Raw genomic sequence first — 19,100 nt, 5'->3', positions numbered from 1 at the left:
GATGAAACAAGTCTCTCTCTTTCTTTTACTGCCAGTAAAGCCTGAGAGAAAAGACAGAGAGGGGGGGGATTGGAGATGAGCTCAGAGCGTCACCTCCAGAAGGACGCTCCTTATGTTGTTCCTCAGACAGAAACACTCTAGACATAAATATGCACAATGTGTTTCACACGAATGTGAATGTTTCATTATAAATCAGAGCAATCCTTACTTTATCATATTTGTCGAGTGAGAGGAGAATCTTTTCACCTTTTGTCATGTTTTTTGAGACATTGTGTATTGAAATAGAGGTCAAACTGTTTGAGTGCAACAGGATTTACTTCAACAATAATTATTACAATGTATTGTGCATTTGTTTTGAGCGATTATCCTGCGTTGTTCATCCCGACTTGTGATTTGTATTTGCTAAGTTGTTTTTTGGGGTCAGTTATTCATGTCAGAAATGTCTCCTCAAAGCATTTGCCCCCCACCTGTGAATGTGGCTCGAAAGGGGAAGTGGACCTTCAACATCCTATTTAAGATCACTCATGATCAACTCTATTCACCAATGTCGTTGAAAGCAGAACAGCACATATGACAGCACACTTATTTTACACAATATTCTGTTTAACTAAATGCACCAGTACATTTATTTTTAAAAATTAATATACAACCCACATACAGATCACTTACATAAGGACTATTGAAATGGAGGGCAAAGGATTTTTTCCAAATAATAAAATCTTGATTCTTAATAGATACATCGGCACAGGAGGCTCTGTCGCCCCTGCTGGCCGTTCCGTGTAACAACAACAGAGGTTGGGGAGGTCCGGCCCATTTGACTTAGTTTTTCCCTGTAAAGCAAAATCACATGATGTGAATTTTGTCATATGACACAAATAGAAGCACCGATCGCTCAGCGAGCGTCCCAGTCGTCCTCCGTGAACATAGGGGCAGCTCGCGCACTTGTCCGGGATGAGATGCTGTAGCCTGACATCGTTCGGTGGTAGTAATCGATAAGATCTGGAGGATGGGCCGCCGGAGGGTTCTGCCTGCAGTGTGCGCCGCTTGTTTCGTGGGTAAGTTCGACCCTTCTTCGACAACAAGTGCTGTTATACTGCAGCCCCACAGGAACGGCACTGTGGGGCGGATTATAGAGAGATTATTGACGTGTAATAAATACCACATTGTTATCTTGCAACCTTGTGAATGGGATTGTAAGTCATTATTAAGGTTATTTAAATATATATATATATTTGGAATTTAAGGTTAAAATTAAACTTATTTTTACACCCAAACTTTGTAACAAACTTTCTTCTAGCGAAAAATGGATGAATGTACTATTTTACTGTGTTTCAATAATGGATATGGTTCTTTGTTAAATTATATCTTACTCTATTACTATAAGCTCTCTATAGGGATTTATAGATCATTTTTCCAACTGATCGGGCCAATCTTTCCGGATTACGGCATTTCTTTATGCCGGTTACAAAGAAGTATGTGTTCACAAGTTTGAGTAAGAAATGTTGCCCAAACCAAAAAGCCAGAGAAATCACATGACCTGAATAATTGCATTTCATGAGGATGAGGGCTTGTATTCAAGACAACACTTAAGCACATGGCTAATGTGATTACAGCACAATGTGGGATCTGTTTTGCTGATGTGCTTATTTACCCCTGTTGTCCTCACTTTCTCAGTGGTTAGATACAGTTGAGTGGTGTTCTTAAGATTTTGTAGCATGATTAAAAATATCACAGTGACAGATGTATCGTTCTAGATGAAGAAACCCACCTGCAAAACAAGTTCTTCATTTCCTGGCGATGTCAAGGCTGGATCAGTGTTTAGGGCGTGTTTGAGAATGACAGAGACAAATCCACAGTGAATCTACTTAAATCAGCTATTTAGCATGTGGAAGGACAAGGACATCTATGTATTTGTGTGTGTAAGAAACAACCAAAAAAGAGACTGTGTGAACCAGTAAAGCAGGCAGAGATTAAAGCGTTTTTTAATACCTTTGTCAGACAGCTAACAGTATGAGGAATGAATCCAAATGATGAGAGAGATCGGCAACAACAAGCAACAAAAGTTTCAAGGCTGGAGTCAAACCAGGGAAATTCCAGTTCATGATCGTGATCTTACACCCTACAATAACTAATACTCGTTTTTAATTCATAAAACAATTTAAGACAAAGTAAATAGTGGAGTTTGCATTGCAGCGCTGTATCAGCCCACTACTACACCCAGTGTGCTTCTCCTCCAGGCGTGGTGTTGTGCCAGACCACACTCACCCCCGCTGTGATGAACACCACTCTCATCCAGGATGTGACCAGTCCGACTGTCACCCCCGTGATTCTCAGCAGCACCGCCACCCCGGGCTGCTCTGAATACAACATTTCCACTTGTGAGCCGTGTGCACCGGGATCTCAGTACGACAACAGTGAGTCAACGGCTGCGATATCTGACACGACGCCACAGTGAAAAGCAGAGTGAAAGACAAGACGTGTATGCCTCCACAGACACCTTGCTGTGTACGTGCTGCTCTGACCCCGGGCTGTGTCTTTTTCCTGGAGCCTGTCTGCCGTGCACCACGGGTTTCTATCAGCCACTAGCTGGACAGCAGCAGTGTCTCCCCTGTAACCGGGGCTTCTACACAAAGTAAGGACACAGATTGTGCTGACAACTTATTTTGCTTCGGACGTTGTTGATAATCTACTGTCCACCTTACTGGCCACGTTCTTGTGTATTAAACTCCCCTATAACCTCCTGCACAGTTTCACCGGAAGTCCTTTATGTCACCCCTGCCCCCTTGGGTCCTTCAACAATAACACCGGCAGAGACAGTTGCTCAACTTGTTCACCAGGTGGGTTGATTTTGCTTTAGACAAAGCCATAGTTGTGTTGTAAGTCAGCAACCAGTGATGCATTTAGACTAAAAGCTGAATGCTTGCAGACAAAAATGTGATTTATATGCGTAAAATGTCTTTACACGCTTCTGAATCAATGGATTATTTAGATATGAAAATGTATGATTTCTAATTTAACTGCAATGATCTTTATGTTATCTGAAACTTGAGAGAAAACACCAATCACGTGTTGAGTGATTTTCTGTCCACCGCTTCCAGGTTTCTTTACATCGCAGCAGAGCTCCACCTCATGTGTGCCGTGTGCACTGGGAAGTTTTTGCAAGTAAGTTGCCGTTGTCACCGGGTTACTGCTCCTATTTCTGTGTCTTTTGTTGTTAGTAACCAGGACTGAGGAATCAGTGTGGAACATTTATAACTCACTTATCTAACAACATCACAAGATTAAGTACCATGGTTCTGTTTGGCAACATAGACTCACACACACACACACACGAGAACACAGCCTTTAGGCTCAGCTCCTGACTGTGTCATATTTAATCTTAAGCTTCATTAAGTGTTCAAACCATTGTAATTGAACACACATCTAAAAGAAAATAACTGGAAAAAGGGTTTTCCTATGATTTCATCCTGATTTAGAAGTAAATTATGGACATTTCTTTTACAAACAGTGACATTGTGTGTAATATTATCCAAGACTTTGCTGAAGGGCAGACACTACAGGTGAATAGAGTAATAAAAACATCATATATCAACTGTACACTTCCACAGTTAATTACTTACTTTTAGAAAACCCCTTTTTTAGGATTATGTTTCTGAAATGTTATTTTTAAATGTGCAAATTAGGCATTATTTAATGCTAACTTCTGGGGAATTCAGGAGAAAGTAACAGACGATGATGATGCCCATTGTGTCTTATACTTTGAATAATAGACTGCTTGCTTAAATGTTTGTTAGCAGTGTGAAACCAAGCTCCAGCAACAACTCTAAACCCAATCCGCTTTGAGATTTCTCAATAATGCTAAGTAAATAAGTTACTTGTGGCAGCCGTGCAAACCGCAGCAGGCTAGTTAGTCCACTCAGTCACTAACAAGCGCCCCTCTTTCTCTGACAGCTCCGATGGTTGTAGCCAGTGCCAGGTGTGTCCCGGAGGAACAGAAGCTCTGCAGCCTGCTGCTGTAGACTGCACACCATGTCGCCCGGGTAATATAAAGGCACAGCGCCCTCTCAAGTTATGTTTAGTACTGAAGCTCGTAACGGGAAAAAAGGGGAGGTATAAATAACCATCCAGGTGATATCTGGTTTTAAACAGGCATGCACAAGGCTCCCCATCAGACCATGTGTCAAATCTGCGCGAGTGGCTTCTTCCAGATTCACTGGGGCCAGGACAGTTGTGATGTGTGCCCAGAGAATCACTACTGCCCCGTGAGTAATGCACCCTCCACCCTCCACCCTCCACGCCCGTCAACAGTGTTTGGTGACCGAGCGTGTTGTCGTCTCAGAGTCCAGACGTCAACCCCATCCAGTGTCCCAGCGATGCGTTCTGTCCGGCCGGCAGCTTGTCTCCAGGCTACTGCATGGAGACTTTCTTCCGCAAAGAAGGGGAAACCTGTGAATTAGCCCCTGTGACCATTGCTCTTTTAGTTATTGGAGGAGGGGGTGAGTAACTCCTAAACTGCTTTCCTGATATTCCTGAGGATCTTTCAAAGCGCTTCTTCGCTTGAAACTGTGTCAGAGGCATTGGATTACAATTATGCTGTTTGCCTTTATAATTCACCAGCATCAAAGACCAATGTTTAAATAATCCTATTACACACAAAACAATATCTTTAGTAGCTTATGTTTGTCATCGTAATGGTTCATAGCTCCCTTAGGCAAGCCTACTTTCTATAATTTACTTGGCTTATTATTCACTTGTTATAGGATATAAGCAAAGAACTAAATATGAAGTGGAACTTTGGAAAATTGCTTTGGGACTTTCCACTCTAAGCAATTGATTAAATAGGACTATATAACTGGATTACTCTGAAGACTGATTTTAACTATAAACTGTAAATTAATCGATTTTATTTTAACTTCAGTCCTCTCGTCATGTATTAATCAGGTAATATAAAAGTGATATTGTTGAAATATCTTTTACTGAAAAACAGTTTAATTGTTATAAAATCTCTGTTTCCTCAGTGGCCCTGCTCTTCATCATTTTAATGGTCCTGCGTAGACGGAAAGACACTGACGGAGAGCTGTCTGTAGCCCGAGCTCCGTTACTACGCAAAGAGCGGCCTCAGGGTCGATTCTACGGGATCCCCTGTGATGCAGAACCCGTATACGCCGGCTGGTGAACCAAAGGAAAGTGTCTTAGCTTTCCTAAGTGTTTGGTGGACCAAAACCATTTGAAATCCTATCTTCATGTCAGTCCCGACTGAAAACAAAAGGACTGGTGGTAAAACCCTGGACCGATGCTTTGACAGTACTATGAAAAGCCATTATCTTTTTTAAGTTTGAATATATTATTGAGAAACAAAAGTTTTTGTGAATTCTTGTAGCTCAACACTGTTACAGTTGTCCCAGTAAAATACGAACTAGATTATTAGATTGTGAGAGGTATGCTGGAACGGTGAGAACGAGATGCCTTGACTTGGTGGGAACCTCTCTCTCTTATGAATAGCACTTTTTAAAAAGAGATAACTGATTTACTTTGCACTAGAGTAACGGTAGAGTTGTGGATGCCTCCATTAACTTGTTCCGCAGTTACAGAGAGGTCCTCATAATATATGGTTGGTACCTTGGTTTTTAATGCATTTAATAGCACATCATGCCGTCTGTCGATTAAATGATACCTTTGCTTCATGTTTTTCTAATTGTTTTTTTAAGATTATATTTGTATGTTTGTATGATGTAAGAAAATAAATATGAATTGTGGCTTAAGCTGAAAAACTGTTCTGTGCTCATTTGAAGAACAACAAAACCTGTATAATTTCTTTATTATATGTTTGGAAATCTTTAGTTTTTTGCTCACAGCAGAAGTTTGACAACACATAGAAGGACATGACTGATTCATTATTCAATAACATTAACGTGTCCATACAATTTCCAGCTACGGGGCAGTTTAACTCTAATGTCAAAGGGGATGGGAGCAAAATATATCTTCAGTAAATACTGCAAGGTTTACTAGATAAAAAAGTCTAAGAAAGTATCTCTATTTGTACTGTGGTTCGGTCTCACAGCACTAAACAATTATTTCCACATCCAACAGGAGACAGTGACTAATGGCACATCTCTGGATCAGCTAAACATGTTTACAGAGTGTGACAACCATGGAGTAGAGAGATAGATGCAGCTGTTGGGCAGTTTATTATATGCCTTTTACAACACATATATTCAAAAGGCTCATGTTTTAATAATATAAGTTCAGTGGGAAACAAACGTACTGGGGTCAAAAGTCTGATGATTTCCTCTTAAATGAGTCTGATTAGAAATATACAATAGCAATAAACAAGGAATTAAAATCTTTATTTATCTATTTACCAATAATTTATTTTCGAAAGCCCGAATCAAGGATCAAACAATTCCTAGGTGGCAGTAATGTGTCGTTACCGTTGAACGGGCTGCAGTTGAAATTTGTCCAAACAGGACTCCGTACTTACGTCAGCTGTCAGGAGGAAAAGATGGCGGCCGCCTTTGCAAGAAGGGTGTCTGGTGTGTATCTACAATTTGACAATCATAAACTTTCTTTTCACTCTCCTCATTACATACATATTTAGTAATTATATCCGTCTTTTGATTTTGATAAATTGTGTTGTTTAAAAGCAAAGGTTACAAAAGGTTGCTGCGACTAGCATCGGTGCTAGCTAGGTTTTCCACGTCTCCTCTCATGTGTTTTCATGTTGTCCTTGTGCTGTAAAGGGCTGCTGAGGCCGCTGTCGGTCTCCCTGTGCTCCAAGGCACCACGTCTCTGTAAGCTCTCCAGCTTCATCCAGCCCGTCTACAGCTCTGCCGCAGCCCTCGCTCCTGTGCGGGCCGCAGCCTCTCCGACACCCCGGTACAACATCCTACAACGGTAAAGTATACCTGAGAATGATATATTACTCCAACCAACTCATTGTAACACCAAATATTTTCTTTATATTGTGTGTATTTTTGTGGCAACAGAATCAGTGGACTGAGCAAAAAACGGACCAAATGAAACAAACGTGGTGTTCAGTTATGATGATTTTTTTTCTGTAATTTGAGTGAATTGAACCTTCTTTCATAAACACTTCTTCTGGTTTCTCTCTCCGCTTCTCTTTGTTGTTGCAGGGTATTGCCACTCATTCCAGGTCTGACTCAACAACCAAGCAGAAGTCTAACCTATTTCAGTCTGAAGAAGGGGAAGAGGAAGACCGTAAAATCCGTGACAGACCGGTTCATGAGGTTGCATTGTGACCTTTGGATCAGACGCAAGGTATGTGTCATTAACTGTGAACTGCCAAATCCCTTTCTTTTACCCAGCAAGGGCTTCCTATTTTTTTTGTTGATAACTCTAAAATGTTGGTAAAATGCCAAGGGTGGAAATGTACAATATCCCCCATTATGAAGGGGATGCAGTGCATTCTGTAGGTGATTTTGGAAGCATACGGACATTTTCCTATGGTGGTAGATTCTTACAGTAATTTTGACATACTTTGGTAAGCTTACAGTTAAAAACTTTTCCAATCTGACTAAGTTTTTGTGTTTACACAGGCTGGATACAAGAAGAAATTGTGGAAGAAGAGTCCTCCCCGACGTAAGCGTCTGAGGGAGCATGTTTTCTGCAACAAAACACAGAGCAAGCTTTTGGATAAAATGACCACCTCTTTTTGGAAAAGGAGGAACTGGTTTGTCGATGATCCATACCTAAAATACCACAATAGGGTCAACCTCAAACTGTAATTTGCTTATTTATTTAAGTGAAGTCTTGTGTTGTAATGTAATAATGTCGCATATGTAATAAAATCATATCTTCACTTTCCCTTTACTTTTGAATGCTTTTAAGATAACAAAAAAAAAATCAAAACAGTAAAAGTTTGCTTAATATTTAATGGCTTGATTTAACAAATATAATATTAAACCCAGAACAATAATACATAAATCGACCATCATCTCACCATTTTATTTATTTCACAATCAAGTTGAAATTTAAGCAATTTGATATTCTGGCCTGCCAGAAAGAAACGTTTGGGTAATTTAAGAGGGACCTCCTCATGAATAAAGTCTAAGTGGCTAATTTATCAGTTAATAAGACTTTATATGTATAGCCAAAGTGTGTATAGTGATTACATCTCATATTCTTTCTTCAAAGCAACCAAAAATGCTAAATTCACCAGAAAGGCCTCTTAAGAGAAAAAAAAGATTCATACAAATTAATATCAAACATCATGCAGTATTGACTTAGTCTACACACAAGTATACATATCTGCTACTTAGCAACATGTGTTTTTTTTCTTTTACTTTGCATGACTTTTAGTAGAAGAAAACCTGCAATAACACTACTCACGTTGGAACACAATCTGACCTTTCCTTTAAGGTTTTTACCAATAAAAGGACATTTTATGTGCATAACAAGTGTATCTACAACATCAGAGTGAATGACGTGTAAACAGCAGTTGTACCTGAGAAGCTTTTGTTTAAAACTTCAAATAACCCATATTGATCCAGATACTATGATGAAAATTATAATTCTGTCCAACACAGTGATACTTTTTGTAAATTGGTTCTATTGAGGCTCAGTGAATTAAGAACATAATTAAAACGAAGTCTAATGCTATGCAAATTAAAAACTCATGTTATATCATTTTCTGCTACAGCTGAACAGAACTTTTTACTAATTGGCCTTAATTTGTCGTTTAAATGACAAAATGTGCTAGACAAACAGAAAAGTGGATTGTCCAAACTAAGGAAACCTACAGTTGCGATGCAAATGCTATTACTCATTACAGAATAGTTATTACTTGAACACAGAAGAAATAAGCAATGATAATACAATTATTTGTAATACTATTTTGCTACTATTGGTTTTTTTTAGCTATTTCCGAGTATTAAGGAAAACGACTTCATATTCTATTCATAGTGCAACATGATTGTTTAATGTGAACATAATTTGATAAAAAATACTTATTTTATGATTTGAGACATTTTGTATTTTGATGTCTTTTCTTTAAGGCTTTAATAGAGGTAAATAACAGAATAGTATCTGCCGCTGCTGACTGACTTTTCTTTATTAAAAAGTTAGGTTGTCTCATCTTGGAATAGTTTTTTGGGTGATTCCTGGATACCTTGATGTGATCAAATAATCAGTGCAGAATTCAGCTGCTCACAGAGGTTTCTTGATAATAAATGGGGTAAAAAAAAGCCTTTTCTTTTGATCCTTGGCTTTTAACCTATTCTTTAAGAGCGACCTCGTCACTCTCATTGCCTGCTTAATTATTCAGCAATAGTACATTCTGTTAAGTAAACAGCGTACTAAAATGGGAAGACACACATGCAATTGCCTACCCAAACCTGACATATAAAAACAATCAAATCAGAAAGATGGAGTGCACAAAAACTGTACATAAATACATTTTCAATAACCTGAAAACTCAAAATGTCTATCAGCATAGAGCCCATTCAATCGTACTATCTCAATGTCACAAATGTTGTGTTTTTAATCATGACATACACGATAAATAGAGGGGTCATCTTAGGTCACTTTGGTAATACCTTATTCCAAAGCAAGGCTGCTTTAGTCATGTCGCTTTTGGCCATTTAGTATTTTTACTTCTTGCAGCAAAGGCAGCTGGAGTAGTCTCTAGGACAGTTTCACATGGCTTCATTGTTCGTAGAACGAGCACTTCTGGATCTTGTGAGAGGCCTTAAGACTCTAAGAGGAGGCTGAAGGGGAGCAAAAAAGAAAACAGTTACCAACAGAGCTACAATGAGTTGACACAATATTTAAAAGATGCCCACATTATATTGGATTTTTCCTATTGTCAACAAATCCAGAGGTAACCAAAACTAACAAGTGAGTTTGCCTCTCCACAGTCCGTCTGTGAATGAATTGTCTCAGGTCACGGGTATTTTTTTTAACACATTTTTTCTTTTTTTAAGTAATGGTCATAAACATACACAACGTGAGTCCATAGCACAGTGAAATAGGCTTCAGTATTCAGATAGATAAACAATACCTATTTTTAGGATCAATTTCTTTTTTAATTCCTTGTTGGATTTGCTGAGTGTAAGAAAATATCAAAGAAACAACGTTGACATTTATGAATGAATATCCATTAACTCCATGGACTGATTATGCAGAATCATTTCCATGAATCTAGAAGCCATTGTCAAGGCTGAAATACACTGCAAGGCAATCCATGTCAACCAATTCCAAACCAAATGTGAGCAACTGCAATCATGCAAGCAAAGGAACACACATTCATTGGAACTAAACAATTATTCCACTAGCATCTCAATGCATGGCTCGGTTTCCTCAGTGCAGAAATCCTATTGGCAGCCGAACTCTCCACAACTCCAGAAGTACCGAACCATGACAATTATTTAACTATAACAGCAGTAGAAATTAGTGAATCAGTGAGAAAATCTGCACTCTGTAAGGCCCGTTAGAAGCAGCTGAGCAGCCAACAGCGATGAGGCAGAATACCTCAGGAGCCTTCTTCTTAAACAGCCTGAGCTGTGGCGAGCTTGATGCTGCCTGTACCTCTTTCCCCACCTCCACGGGATGCTCCGGAGCCGGAGGGGAGGCAGGTGGAGAGGGTGTGGCAGGTGGGGAGGACTGCGGTGTCAGTGAGGGCATTACGGTGGATTCAGACTCCGAAGGTAAAATTGTCTGGGACAGCGGGCACTTGGAGTCCCACTGTTCCAAACCCAACATCTCATACTCAGTCATGTCAAAATCCTGTCCTGTACCGTGAAAAAACGTTCAAAAAGTGCACAAATGTTTCAAGGAATCATTCATTTTTTCCTATTGTACAGAAATCCTTTGAAAAGACCAAAACCAGGAATAAAATGTCCTTGTAGTTTATATTCTGACAAAACCTATAAAAATGGGCACTGTAGTTTATTTTGAGTCAATCACACAATGCTGCTGCCAGGAATACTGACTAGTACCAAAAAATGTATTAATCTGCTAAAATCCTAATAAATGACCTAATAAAAAAACTGTAATCGTTAGAAAATAACCAAGCATTTAAAAATAAAATGAATTTCATGACCTGGTTTTGATCTAAATGTTCCATGGGAACCAATGAGTAAGAGAGATGCAGAAAAGCATGGCTTGTGCATGGGATTAACATTAAATAATGAAGAACAGCACTGTAAATTAGTGGTTACACATGGTGGTTTATGCTAAAAATGGATTGTCCACAGGGGACAGGAAGCACATAGGAAGTGCATGTGGGGAAAGCATCCCTCCATTCTAGCATCAACCATCTATAATTGCATTTAGGCATAAAAGCTACACATCATATCTTTAGATATTACCAAAGACAATATAAATTTGTCATTTATTAAAAATAAAAAGTGAATTGGGTCTTAACTGTGCTAATACTTCAGTCCACTGCAAGCAGTTTTTTCTTTATATAACACCTTCATTTTCTGAACAAAGCAATAATTAAAAACAAGAGACACAATCTAGAGTAAAAAGAAAACAACAACTGTTTCCACGTGATGTTGGACTAGGAACCAGTCCAGCTCCACTGTGAGGCCCGACCGGCTCCAAACAGGAAGGCAGGACTAAAGTCGGGGGCCATTCAGGAAAGTAAAAGTTCTGCTATCTTCCAGCTTGATCGAGCTCGAACAGGAAGAAAAACCAGCCCTCGCTATTATCACACCCTCAACATTACAACGCCCCTCTAACACTCTGCTCACCCTTGTTGCAGCTCTCCGACTTGCTGCGCATCATAGACCTGGTCCGTTGCGGTGCTGCAGCGGGCTGCGTGGGGCCGGTGTTCACGGGGTCCGACTGGTAGGAGGACAGATCCTGCATGCTGAAACTCCTCAGGCGATCCGACAGGACCCCTTGGCTCTAGAACGGGTCACACCAGATGCTCGTGTTTAGCAGCCACGTGGGACAGTTACAGCAGAGATCGCCTTTAAGGCGTCTGATTAAAAAAAGTTATAGGATGCTTTGACACTCAATAACCCTACGTTATTTTGTGAATAGCTAACAACATGACTTTCATGTTACCCATAAATAACGTGACCTTCTATGCCTCCCAGATCCAAAGTCTGCATTACCTTTGTTGCAGCCATAACTGCAGCTGACGCAGCAACATTCAGCCCCTTCCTCCCAAAATGCACAAGTGTGTCATAGCTTTTGTCCTTTGCTTGGCAGATATACTCATCGATGTCCTGGAAAAAAGACAGAACAAAATAATGTGAGCATTGTGTCTTTTTACATAATCATCGTAATGTATGCATCATGTTGGAAGCGTTGTTCTGACAAAGGTTTCCTATACTGCTGCATGTGTTTCCTGACTCAGACGTAGAGGAAAATGGAAATGAGAAAGGGAGGAACACCGTGACACTTCCTCCCTCCTGTCCTGCTTTCACATTTTCAGCGGCTAAAGTGGAAAAACAGAATTTGCAAAGAGGCCGTTCTGTTCTCTAGACAGATGCTAAGCTCAAATTCTATTAGTCACAAAACCATGCAGACTAACGTAAGACAAACCATATTATCACCGAAGCCTCTCCTTGCATTGCATCAGGAGGAAAAAGGAGAGTACGACCAAAGGAAGGAGTTTTCACCTTTTCTTTTGAGGAAAGCGTGGGATGAACTAATTTCCTGTATAGCACACTGGAGCCTTTAGTGTAAGGGGACAGCAGCCACACCACAAAGGCTATCTTCAGTTCATAGTAGAAAGGAATCCTGCAAGAAATACACAAAATGATGTATCCACTGGTACTAAAATCATTAAAAAAAAAACAATGTTTCTATGACAGTGACAAAATGTAATTAAAGGGTTACTAGCTTTAAATATCTGCAGTCACTTACCAACAAAGAAACATATCCGTAAACACTTCCACAGCAGTGAATAGGGCAAATATGATCCAGTACATCATCCATTTCACCTAAAATGTAAGATAGGTAAAGTACCTCCACACAACACCTTGCAATTGCAATTGCATCTCGTTACTATAAAATGCAAATAATGTACTCACGTATTCTTTCACATCTTTTGACTTCACAGCTTTATAAGAGTAGTACGCCGGATATAAAGTCCCAAAAACAATTCTGGAAGACAGAAAATGTGTCCATCACCTCCAGACCCCGTTTGATGCAGTACCACAGATATTTTTAAAGTACATTAAAAAAGAAAAGTAAAATCATGACATTTTAAACATGAGGAATCTTGGTTTTTGGAAGGTAAAAGCTACAAGGCTGCACAGATATTTATAAATCAGGCGTTTTAAAAGATAAAAAAAATATTGCATCTTTTTCGTACATTATTATTCATGGATGTTTGGAGCCTACGTAACTTAACTGGTGGACAGCTTATGTCCGGCTAGAGGTCAATGTAAATCAGGTGAATAGAAACAGATCTATAAATCTGTTAAGTAGCAAGGCCAGGTTAGATTGTGCCCTGACTGGTTGGGACAAACAATCTGTCCACGTGCTTCACCTCAAGACATGAGTTAAAATTAGCTTCCTTGTGTTTTCCTCGAATGTATTTTCGTGCGTGGGACACCTGCGCTGCTGCGTGACCCTGCGGAGACGGGACCGAGTTGAAGTGCTACAGCAACAGCTGAGAGAGCGACCTGATCAAATTACTCACCCACATCATGTTGCACCTCTCCGGCCTAAGTGTGCTCCAACCGAGTTAAGAAACACAAGGGCACTAAAAATAAAACAGCTCGTCCGTGGGAGACGCAACTAAAACATTTTTCGTTTGAGATTGTACTCCAAAATGATCCAGAGCCATGTTGTGACCGGCCCGGGCTCAAGCGGTTCTCTGTAACAAGATCTCGTATATTCTAAATTGAATTGGCTCACTATTTTGAGTTTTGGCCTGCTGTTGGTGTGGGCTCCACATGCTCTGCAATGGAGCCAATTCATACTTTGAGCAGTAAAAATAACCACAACTTAAATGCCGCTCTATGTTCAATCGTTTCAATTCAAAAGCTGGAAGAGAACATATCAGCAAACATGCGTTAATGTCATATTACACGAACATCTTGTATTGTAACTTGAGAAGGCTGACCAAGCCCTTTGGCATTGTTTTTCCCCCAATATGGGTCATCAACAGAGATTATAAGGCTCGCTTCTTTTGTCCAGTCACCTCGCTGCTCAGTGACATTTAGCTTTCTGGGAGTGAAAAACGTCTTTGACTCATATTACCATTTCATGGATGACAGTGGATTATTATTCAGCCAATCACGTCTGTATTTACTTATAGGCAGCTGATGAACCTAAAGGGTGTCAGGCTGCTGAGCTACAGTCCTACACGGGCCTTGGCGAGAGGACAATCCTGTTGAATTTGGACTATTTTTCAAGCAAAAATTAAACAAAAATATAATGATCGGACGCGTGCTCCGCACACGCACACACTGCCGTCTGATTCCGATTCAATATTAGACAATCGTCGGGGGCGTGCAAAGCGCGCCGCTTTACGGGGCCGTCAACGAGCGGCTCAAAATACTCGCGAACCCCGGTAATGACAATTTATTGCTAATCTGCGTGGAGGAAAAGGGAGAATAAAAGGACTTACACCACAAGTCTAGAGATGATCCAGGAGACCATTGCGCTGGAAATGCGACGGGACGCGCTGCTCTGCAGGGAGGGGTTTCCTCCAGATGACAGGCGCGATCAGGCGCGTTCTGGCGGCGGCTTCGGGACGCGCACAGGCACCGGCGCGATGCACGCGAGCGACACGGAGCTCACATCCATAGATGGCGGTGTTGCATTGCACAGATGCTCGGCGTGCGTCCGGTTTAACGCGCGTGAGCAGATGTGACGTGAATGGGAGCGCCGCCTGGTTGGTTTGGAGGCAAATACGTTACGTTGGACACGACGGCGCGCTCTTGAATTAATGATATGTATCACGTGGTGGGTAGGGCTGAAAGTCATTTCGTCACCGATAAATTTGCCGTTTATCTGTGTAGAACATTTTAGTGGAATGGCTATCACAATTTCCTAGACACAAGTGACGTCCCAACTTTTAGTGCTACATGTCACAATAAAACTCGATTTACCAGAATAATACAAATCTTAATGAGAATGAAATTTCTGGGCCCTACATGGGACACCCGGTCCATTAGAGCTGGTACCTTTGTCCAGCCCTTTTCCCACATACTGAGGCCAGAGGAAAGAGGCCTGGTTTTGTAAAACAAAGGCTGCTGAGGGAGTGCTGCAACTAATGAAATCTAATCCTTTTGTGTCTGTTGAAGGCGAGAATGATGTGGTAAAAAGAGGGTAACTGAAATGCCTTCTTAAAAAGTACTCCACATATGAATGCATTATTAAGAACGCAGCTGAATTACTTGAATTATAGATCCAGTACTTGTTCTTTGCTAGACTGCAATCGATGAACAGCGTGCCGTCGGCTTTATCTGCTGGAAAGGTTTTGTGTTGACTGTATTGCAAGCCAGCAGGTTCAGATTTCCACAAAACTTGCGGTAGGATAAAACCCAGCATTTAGTGTTTTGGCTAAATGTATAATTTTAAGTAATTCCTTAAAGCAGAAACGGTTGTAAACAAGTTTTCTATTTGGCAAATTTTGATCTTAAAAGTTTATTTCCTTATTTGTTTCCCAATCCACATAGAAAAACTATACTCACAATACTTCCACAATACATAGGTTCTGCACTAACCGACCCTTCAATTTCCTCTGCATCGTCTTTGCTGAAAAGAAACTCAATCATGATACAAAGAGTAAGAATAAATCAGTCAGAATAAATGTTAATGCAAAGAAAATGGGTTAGGGTGGTCAGTGTGCATTTTTCATATGATTTCACTTAAGATGTATGACCAGATAAAGAATAGACACATATTGAGTGTACAGACCGTCAAAAGGAGAAACCCACCCTCCATCTAGTGTGTCGGATCATGTAGGCTAGTTATCAGTAAACAGAGCAGCTGTTGCTTACAAAATGTATCCAAAACGGAATAGACCAACTGCCGAGTAGTGATCGAGGGCGTGTATTAAGTGCAGGGTAGTTATTTAATCGCTTGTTTGGATCATAAATACCTAAGTACGTCCATCACCATTCCATAACTTAGGACAGAAGATATGATGAACCACTATAGGCACAGCAGGCTTTTCATACTTACATTATATACACTTTCAAAAACCTTCTGTTGACTTTGGAAAATAAAGACTTACCAAGGGTAACCCCCGATAATAAAAAGACAAAAGGCAAAAACACTTCTATCCGAGTAGAGCAAATGTTCTATAAAAAAACCCCTTTAAAGACATTAACTGCCGTAGCACAAAGTTAATCCCAAATGATTATGTGAAATAATAATAACATGAAGCTTGGAGGATGTTCAGCACTGCAAACCCAGCACCAGAATTGTCCTTATTGGAGTGAGTAAACTGCCGTTGACGGATCAGTGGCAGTTCACCTTAGCTCCTCAGAGCTGCCAATCTTGACTGCATTGCTTCAATGTCCTCTTCTGACTCGTCCTCTGAAGCTGCAGCCGCTGCAGCGGGCTGTATTTCAGGCAGGGCGTCTGTGACTTTGCTTGGCGCTTTGCCAAGGGCACCTAACAGAACAAATAGAACCATGAAGCAGCACATTCGGTATTAGGAATTAGTAGAGTAATGCAAATGTGATTCAAACTTAAAGTTCAAAACCGTGCAACAGAATACGTTGATTAGGAATTAGTTGAGCAAATCTCTTCACCTGCTGTGATGTCAAAGAGGATTTTGTCAACTTCCTCTTCTGCCGCCTCCTCCATCTCCTCTCCGTCTTCCATGCTCTCAAATGTGTCTTCTAGCATTTCCTCAATGATACCAGCCTGAAAGATCAACATGTACACACAAAGCCATTGCTTAGCAACTCTTTCTTGTGTGGAATTAGTGGCAGAGGGTTGTCGGAGTAAGCCACAGCGTTCTCTTGACTTTATTGTGTCTATTTTAGTTAGTGTTAGACACTGCTGCTGACCTTCATCATCTCCTTTGATAGTTCCCTCATGGTAGCCTGGATTTCTGGGATTTTGACAAGGTTCTGCATGGCTTTCATCACCTCTGTGCTCTTCTGCAGGGACCCAGCGACGCGGACTAAAGCTAGAAATATACAACATACATTCCCTTCAATCATAATTCAGTGTAAAAACAGAACATTTAAAGTATGTGATGAAACAGTAAACAACATTTTCGATATAATGACTTTAAATATTCCTATGTCCAAGCACTCCAAAGCTCACCAAGCTGATTCTTCATGCTGAGCTGCACAGAGTTCATTTGGGCTTTGGAAGCGTACAGTTTTGTGACAGCTCGTTTTGATTGGATCATCTCCTTTGCAAGGACCACACACACGTCCCTCTGGCCCCTTTTGGCAGCATCTTTGATGGATCTTTTCACCTTTTCTTCTTCCCTTTGAATATCTGAGGAAAAAGGAAAGGACAAATGCCATCACAACCAACACAAAGTAAAAACATATAATTAGGTAATTACATGTAGTAGATAATTAAATCATGCAACACAATAAATACACCAACTAAAGGAGACACGGCCTATATGAAGTAATTTATGCTGTTGTACTAGAATCCATGGATTTGACTATTTTAAGGCTAATAAGCCGATGATTCAGTTGTCAGTTCAAATGTGTTTTAGAAGTTACTTACGCCCCTATTTTGATTTGGCATTCAAATGGAAAATAATGAGATCATATTTTCCAGTAGTTTTCAGATAGTTAAAATGAGACACTATTGATGAAATAACATTCTAAACGTAAAGTCTGTTGATGTTCACTGGTTTGTGTGAAATGTTGACTGTATCTTACCTCGAATTTGTCTGTCAATCACTCTCATTTCCTTTCTGATTTTTTGAGACCACTCAGTCACCTGAAAGTATACATCAACACAACCAGAGTTAACATTGCTCGTTGAAGTAAGTGTGATACCCTCTTTGACATAGCGTCATATGTACTATAGACTAAATCTAACGCAATCACTGTTTGTTTACATTTGAGCCACAAACAGCGGAGTTCTAGCCTGTATGCTAACTGGCTAGCTCGGTACAGACATCAAAATACGATGGACGAATCGCTTAATAGGGCAGAGCAACACGCGTACACGGCTAAAAACTGTACAAATAATGCGGGTTAACACCGGGTGCTACTACGGGGGGGGGGGCGCTTATTCGCTGTTTTACGTGACTAACAGCCGCGTTTCGGTTAGCAAGAAGTAGCAACAGATTGGACGAAGTATGCGGAGTTAAACTGACAGCTCGCGTTAGCGAGGACAGCGAGAGGCGCAGTCGTTGTTGTCCTAGAAGAGACAGACCCCCTCAAAGACACCCCCGGTCTCCAACAGGCAGCACTCACCATCTCTTTTGGGGATCTATCTGATGTTTTGCCGAACAGTCCCATTTTGACTACTTAGTTAAATGCCGAGCTAACCCACTTGACTAACACTAGCTAGCTAGCTGGCTCGGCTTGTTGAAACAGCACTTCCGGTTCTCGGCTTCCTCGGGCTCAGTACGAATATGAGGGACGTTCAGTCCACTCGGTCCTCATCTAGGAAACTAGTGTCCTAGCGAGGATACAAGGGAAGAACGAGCACCAACACAACCATTTGACTGTAAAGCCATTTAATTTACATAAAATATATCAACAGTGCATTTGATGACCAGTCAAAACCTTATTTGTGAGTAATCATACATATAACGTACAGGCTATATGTATATACATTATTTTTAGTTTTTTTTAAGTAATCAAAATAAAATAAATCTGTCCTGAAAGTTATTTGTGAAAGTTACAATTTCTTTAACTTGAGTTTAATTGTTCCTTTTGAGAAATATATTGGCTGTAAGATGTCTCCATAAGTTATTTTCTGACACGTTCTTCATACAGAAGTAAATGAACCACTGATTGAATGTACTCCAATAGTGGACAAATGTGCATTTGTCAGGTGACCACATTTACTTTAAATGTTTTTGTCATGCTACTATCCACTTCTACATCACTACATTTCAAATGGTATTCTTCTTTAAACTACACTAAACTTTAAAAAGAAAGTTGTTAAGCAACTACACAACAGCATTTTGTTGTATTGGCTCTATCTCAACTTCCATTAAAATACTTGTTCCA

The 19,100-nt window shown here is 40.3% G+C and overlaps 4 protein-coding genes across 5 annotated transcripts; 2 read left to right on the top strand and 2 right to left on the bottom strand.

Annotated features, from left to right (window-relative positions):
- Nucleotides 1-243: 243 nt before the first annotated feature.
- On the top strand, nt 244-5,993 carry si:dkey-21a6.5 (tumor necrosis factor receptor superfamily member 4). The gene is made up of 9 exons (XM_037485659.2): nt 244-1,055; nt 2,238-2,414; nt 2,494-2,632; nt 2,749-2,837; nt 3,099-3,162; nt 3,952-4,040; nt 4,150-4,262; nt 4,340-4,496; nt 5,019-5,993. The coding sequence occupies exons 1-9, from the start codon at nt 1,007-1,009 to the stop codon at nt 5,174-5,176; spliced, it is 1,035 nt and encodes a 344-aa protein (XP_037341556.2). The 5' UTR covers nt 244-1,006; the 3' UTR covers nt 5,177-5,993.
- Nucleotides 5,994-6,420: 427 nt separating this feature from the next.
- On the top strand, nt 6,421-7,826 carry mrpl35 (mitochondrial ribosomal protein L35). The gene is made up of 4 exons (XM_037487031.2): nt 6,421-6,533; nt 6,741-6,894; nt 7,134-7,278; nt 7,557-7,826. Exons 1-4 carry the CDS (start codon nt 6,503-6,505, stop codon nt 7,743-7,745), a joined length of 519 nt encoding a protein of 172 aa, XP_037342928.1. The 5' UTR covers nt 6,421-6,502; the 3' UTR covers nt 7,746-7,826.
- Nucleotides 7,827-7,872: 46 nt separating this feature from the next.
- On the bottom strand, nt 7,873-14,831 carry reep1 (receptor accessory protein 1). 2 transcript variants are annotated; one of them, XM_037487029.2, is made up of 8 exons: nt 14,555-14,831; nt 13,008-13,080; nt 12,841-12,917; nt 12,594-12,714; nt 12,084-12,197; nt 11,715-11,871; nt 10,489-10,748; nt 7,873-9,725 (listed from the first exon to the last, which is right to left on the bottom strand). In XM_037487029.2, exons 1-8 carry the CDS (start codon nt 14,584-14,586, stop codon nt 9,654-9,656), a joined length of 906 nt encoding a protein of 301 aa, XP_037342926.1. In that variant the 5' UTR covers nt 14,587-14,831; the 3' UTR covers nt 7,873-9,653. The 2 variants fall into 2 exon arrangements, with proteins under 2 accessions (XP_037342926.1, XP_037342927.1); XM_037487030.2 differs by having other exon boundaries at nt 10,546-10,748; nt 14,555-14,829.
- A 729-nt stretch (nt 14,832-15,560) lies between these two features.
- On the bottom strand, nt 15,561-18,501 carry chmp3 (charged multivesicular body protein 3). Its single transcript, XM_037487335.2, has 6 exons — nt 18,336-18,501; nt 17,793-17,853; nt 17,215-17,394; nt 16,953-17,074; nt 16,692-16,806; nt 15,561-16,551 (listed from the first exon to the last, which is right to left on the bottom strand). Exons 1-6 carry the CDS (start codon nt 18,378-18,380, stop codon nt 16,412-16,414), a joined length of 663 nt encoding a protein of 220 aa, XP_037343232.1. The 5' UTR covers nt 18,381-18,501; the 3' UTR covers nt 15,561-16,411.
- Between the last annotated feature and the right edge of the window lie 599 nt (nt 18,502-19,100).

This window comes from Pungitius pungitius, chromosome 14, assembly GCF_949316345.1.
Source record: "Pungitius pungitius chromosome 14, fPunPun2.1, whole genome shotgun sequence".
Taxonomy (NCBI): Eukaryota; Metazoa; Chordata; class Actinopteri; order Perciformes; family Gasterosteidae; genus Pungitius; species Pungitius pungitius.
This window is presented reverse-complemented; position numbering and strand designations above follow the sequence as displayed.

Coding starts and splice junctions, on each gene's coding strand:
- reep1 (XM_037487029.2), bottom strand. CDS start 14,586: ATGGTCTCCTGGATCATCTCTAGACTTGTGGT. Junction 13,081..14,554: donor ATCATCTCTAGACTTGTGGT/GTAAGTCCTTTT, acceptor TCTGTCTTCCAG/AATTGTTTTTGGGACTTTAT. Junction 11,872..12,083: donor CAGTTATGGCTGCAACAAAG/GTAATGCAGACT, acceptor GACCCGTTCTAG/AGCCAAGGGGTCCTGTCGGA.
- mrpl35 (XM_037487031.2), top strand. CDS start 6,503: ATGGCGGCCGCCTTTGCAAGAAGGGTGTCTG. Junction 6,534..6,740: donor CTTTGCAAGAAGGGTGTCTG/GTGTGTATCTAC, acceptor TGTGCTGTAAAG/GGCTGCTGAGGCCGCTGTCG. Junction 6,895..7,133: donor CGGTACAACATCCTACAACG/GTAAAGTATACC, acceptor TTGTTGTTGCAG/GGTATTGCCACTCATTCCAG.
- si:dkey-21a6.5 (XM_037485659.2), top strand. CDS start 1,007: ATGGGCCGCCGGAGGGTTCTGCCTGCAGTGTGCGCCGCTTGTTTCGTG. Junction 4,041..4,149: donor CTGCACACCATGTCGCCCGG/GTAATATAAAGG, acceptor GGTTTTAAACAG/GCATGCACAAGGCTCCCCAT. Junction 4,497..5,018: donor TTTAGTTATTGGAGGAGGGG/GTGAGTAACTCC, acceptor CTGTTTCCTCAG/TGGCCCTGCTCTTCATCATT.
- chmp3 (XM_037487335.2), bottom strand. CDS start 18,380: ATGGGACTGTTCGGCAAAACATCAGATAGATCCCCAAAAGAGATG. Junction 17,075..17,214: donor CAGCATGAAGAATCAGCTTG/GTGAGCTTTGGA, acceptor GTATATTTCTAG/CTTTAGTCCGCGTCGCTGGG. Junction 16,552..16,691: donor CCTCTTTGACATCACAGCAG/GTGAAGAGATTT, acceptor TTGTTCTGTTAG/GTGCCCTTGGCAAAGCGCCA.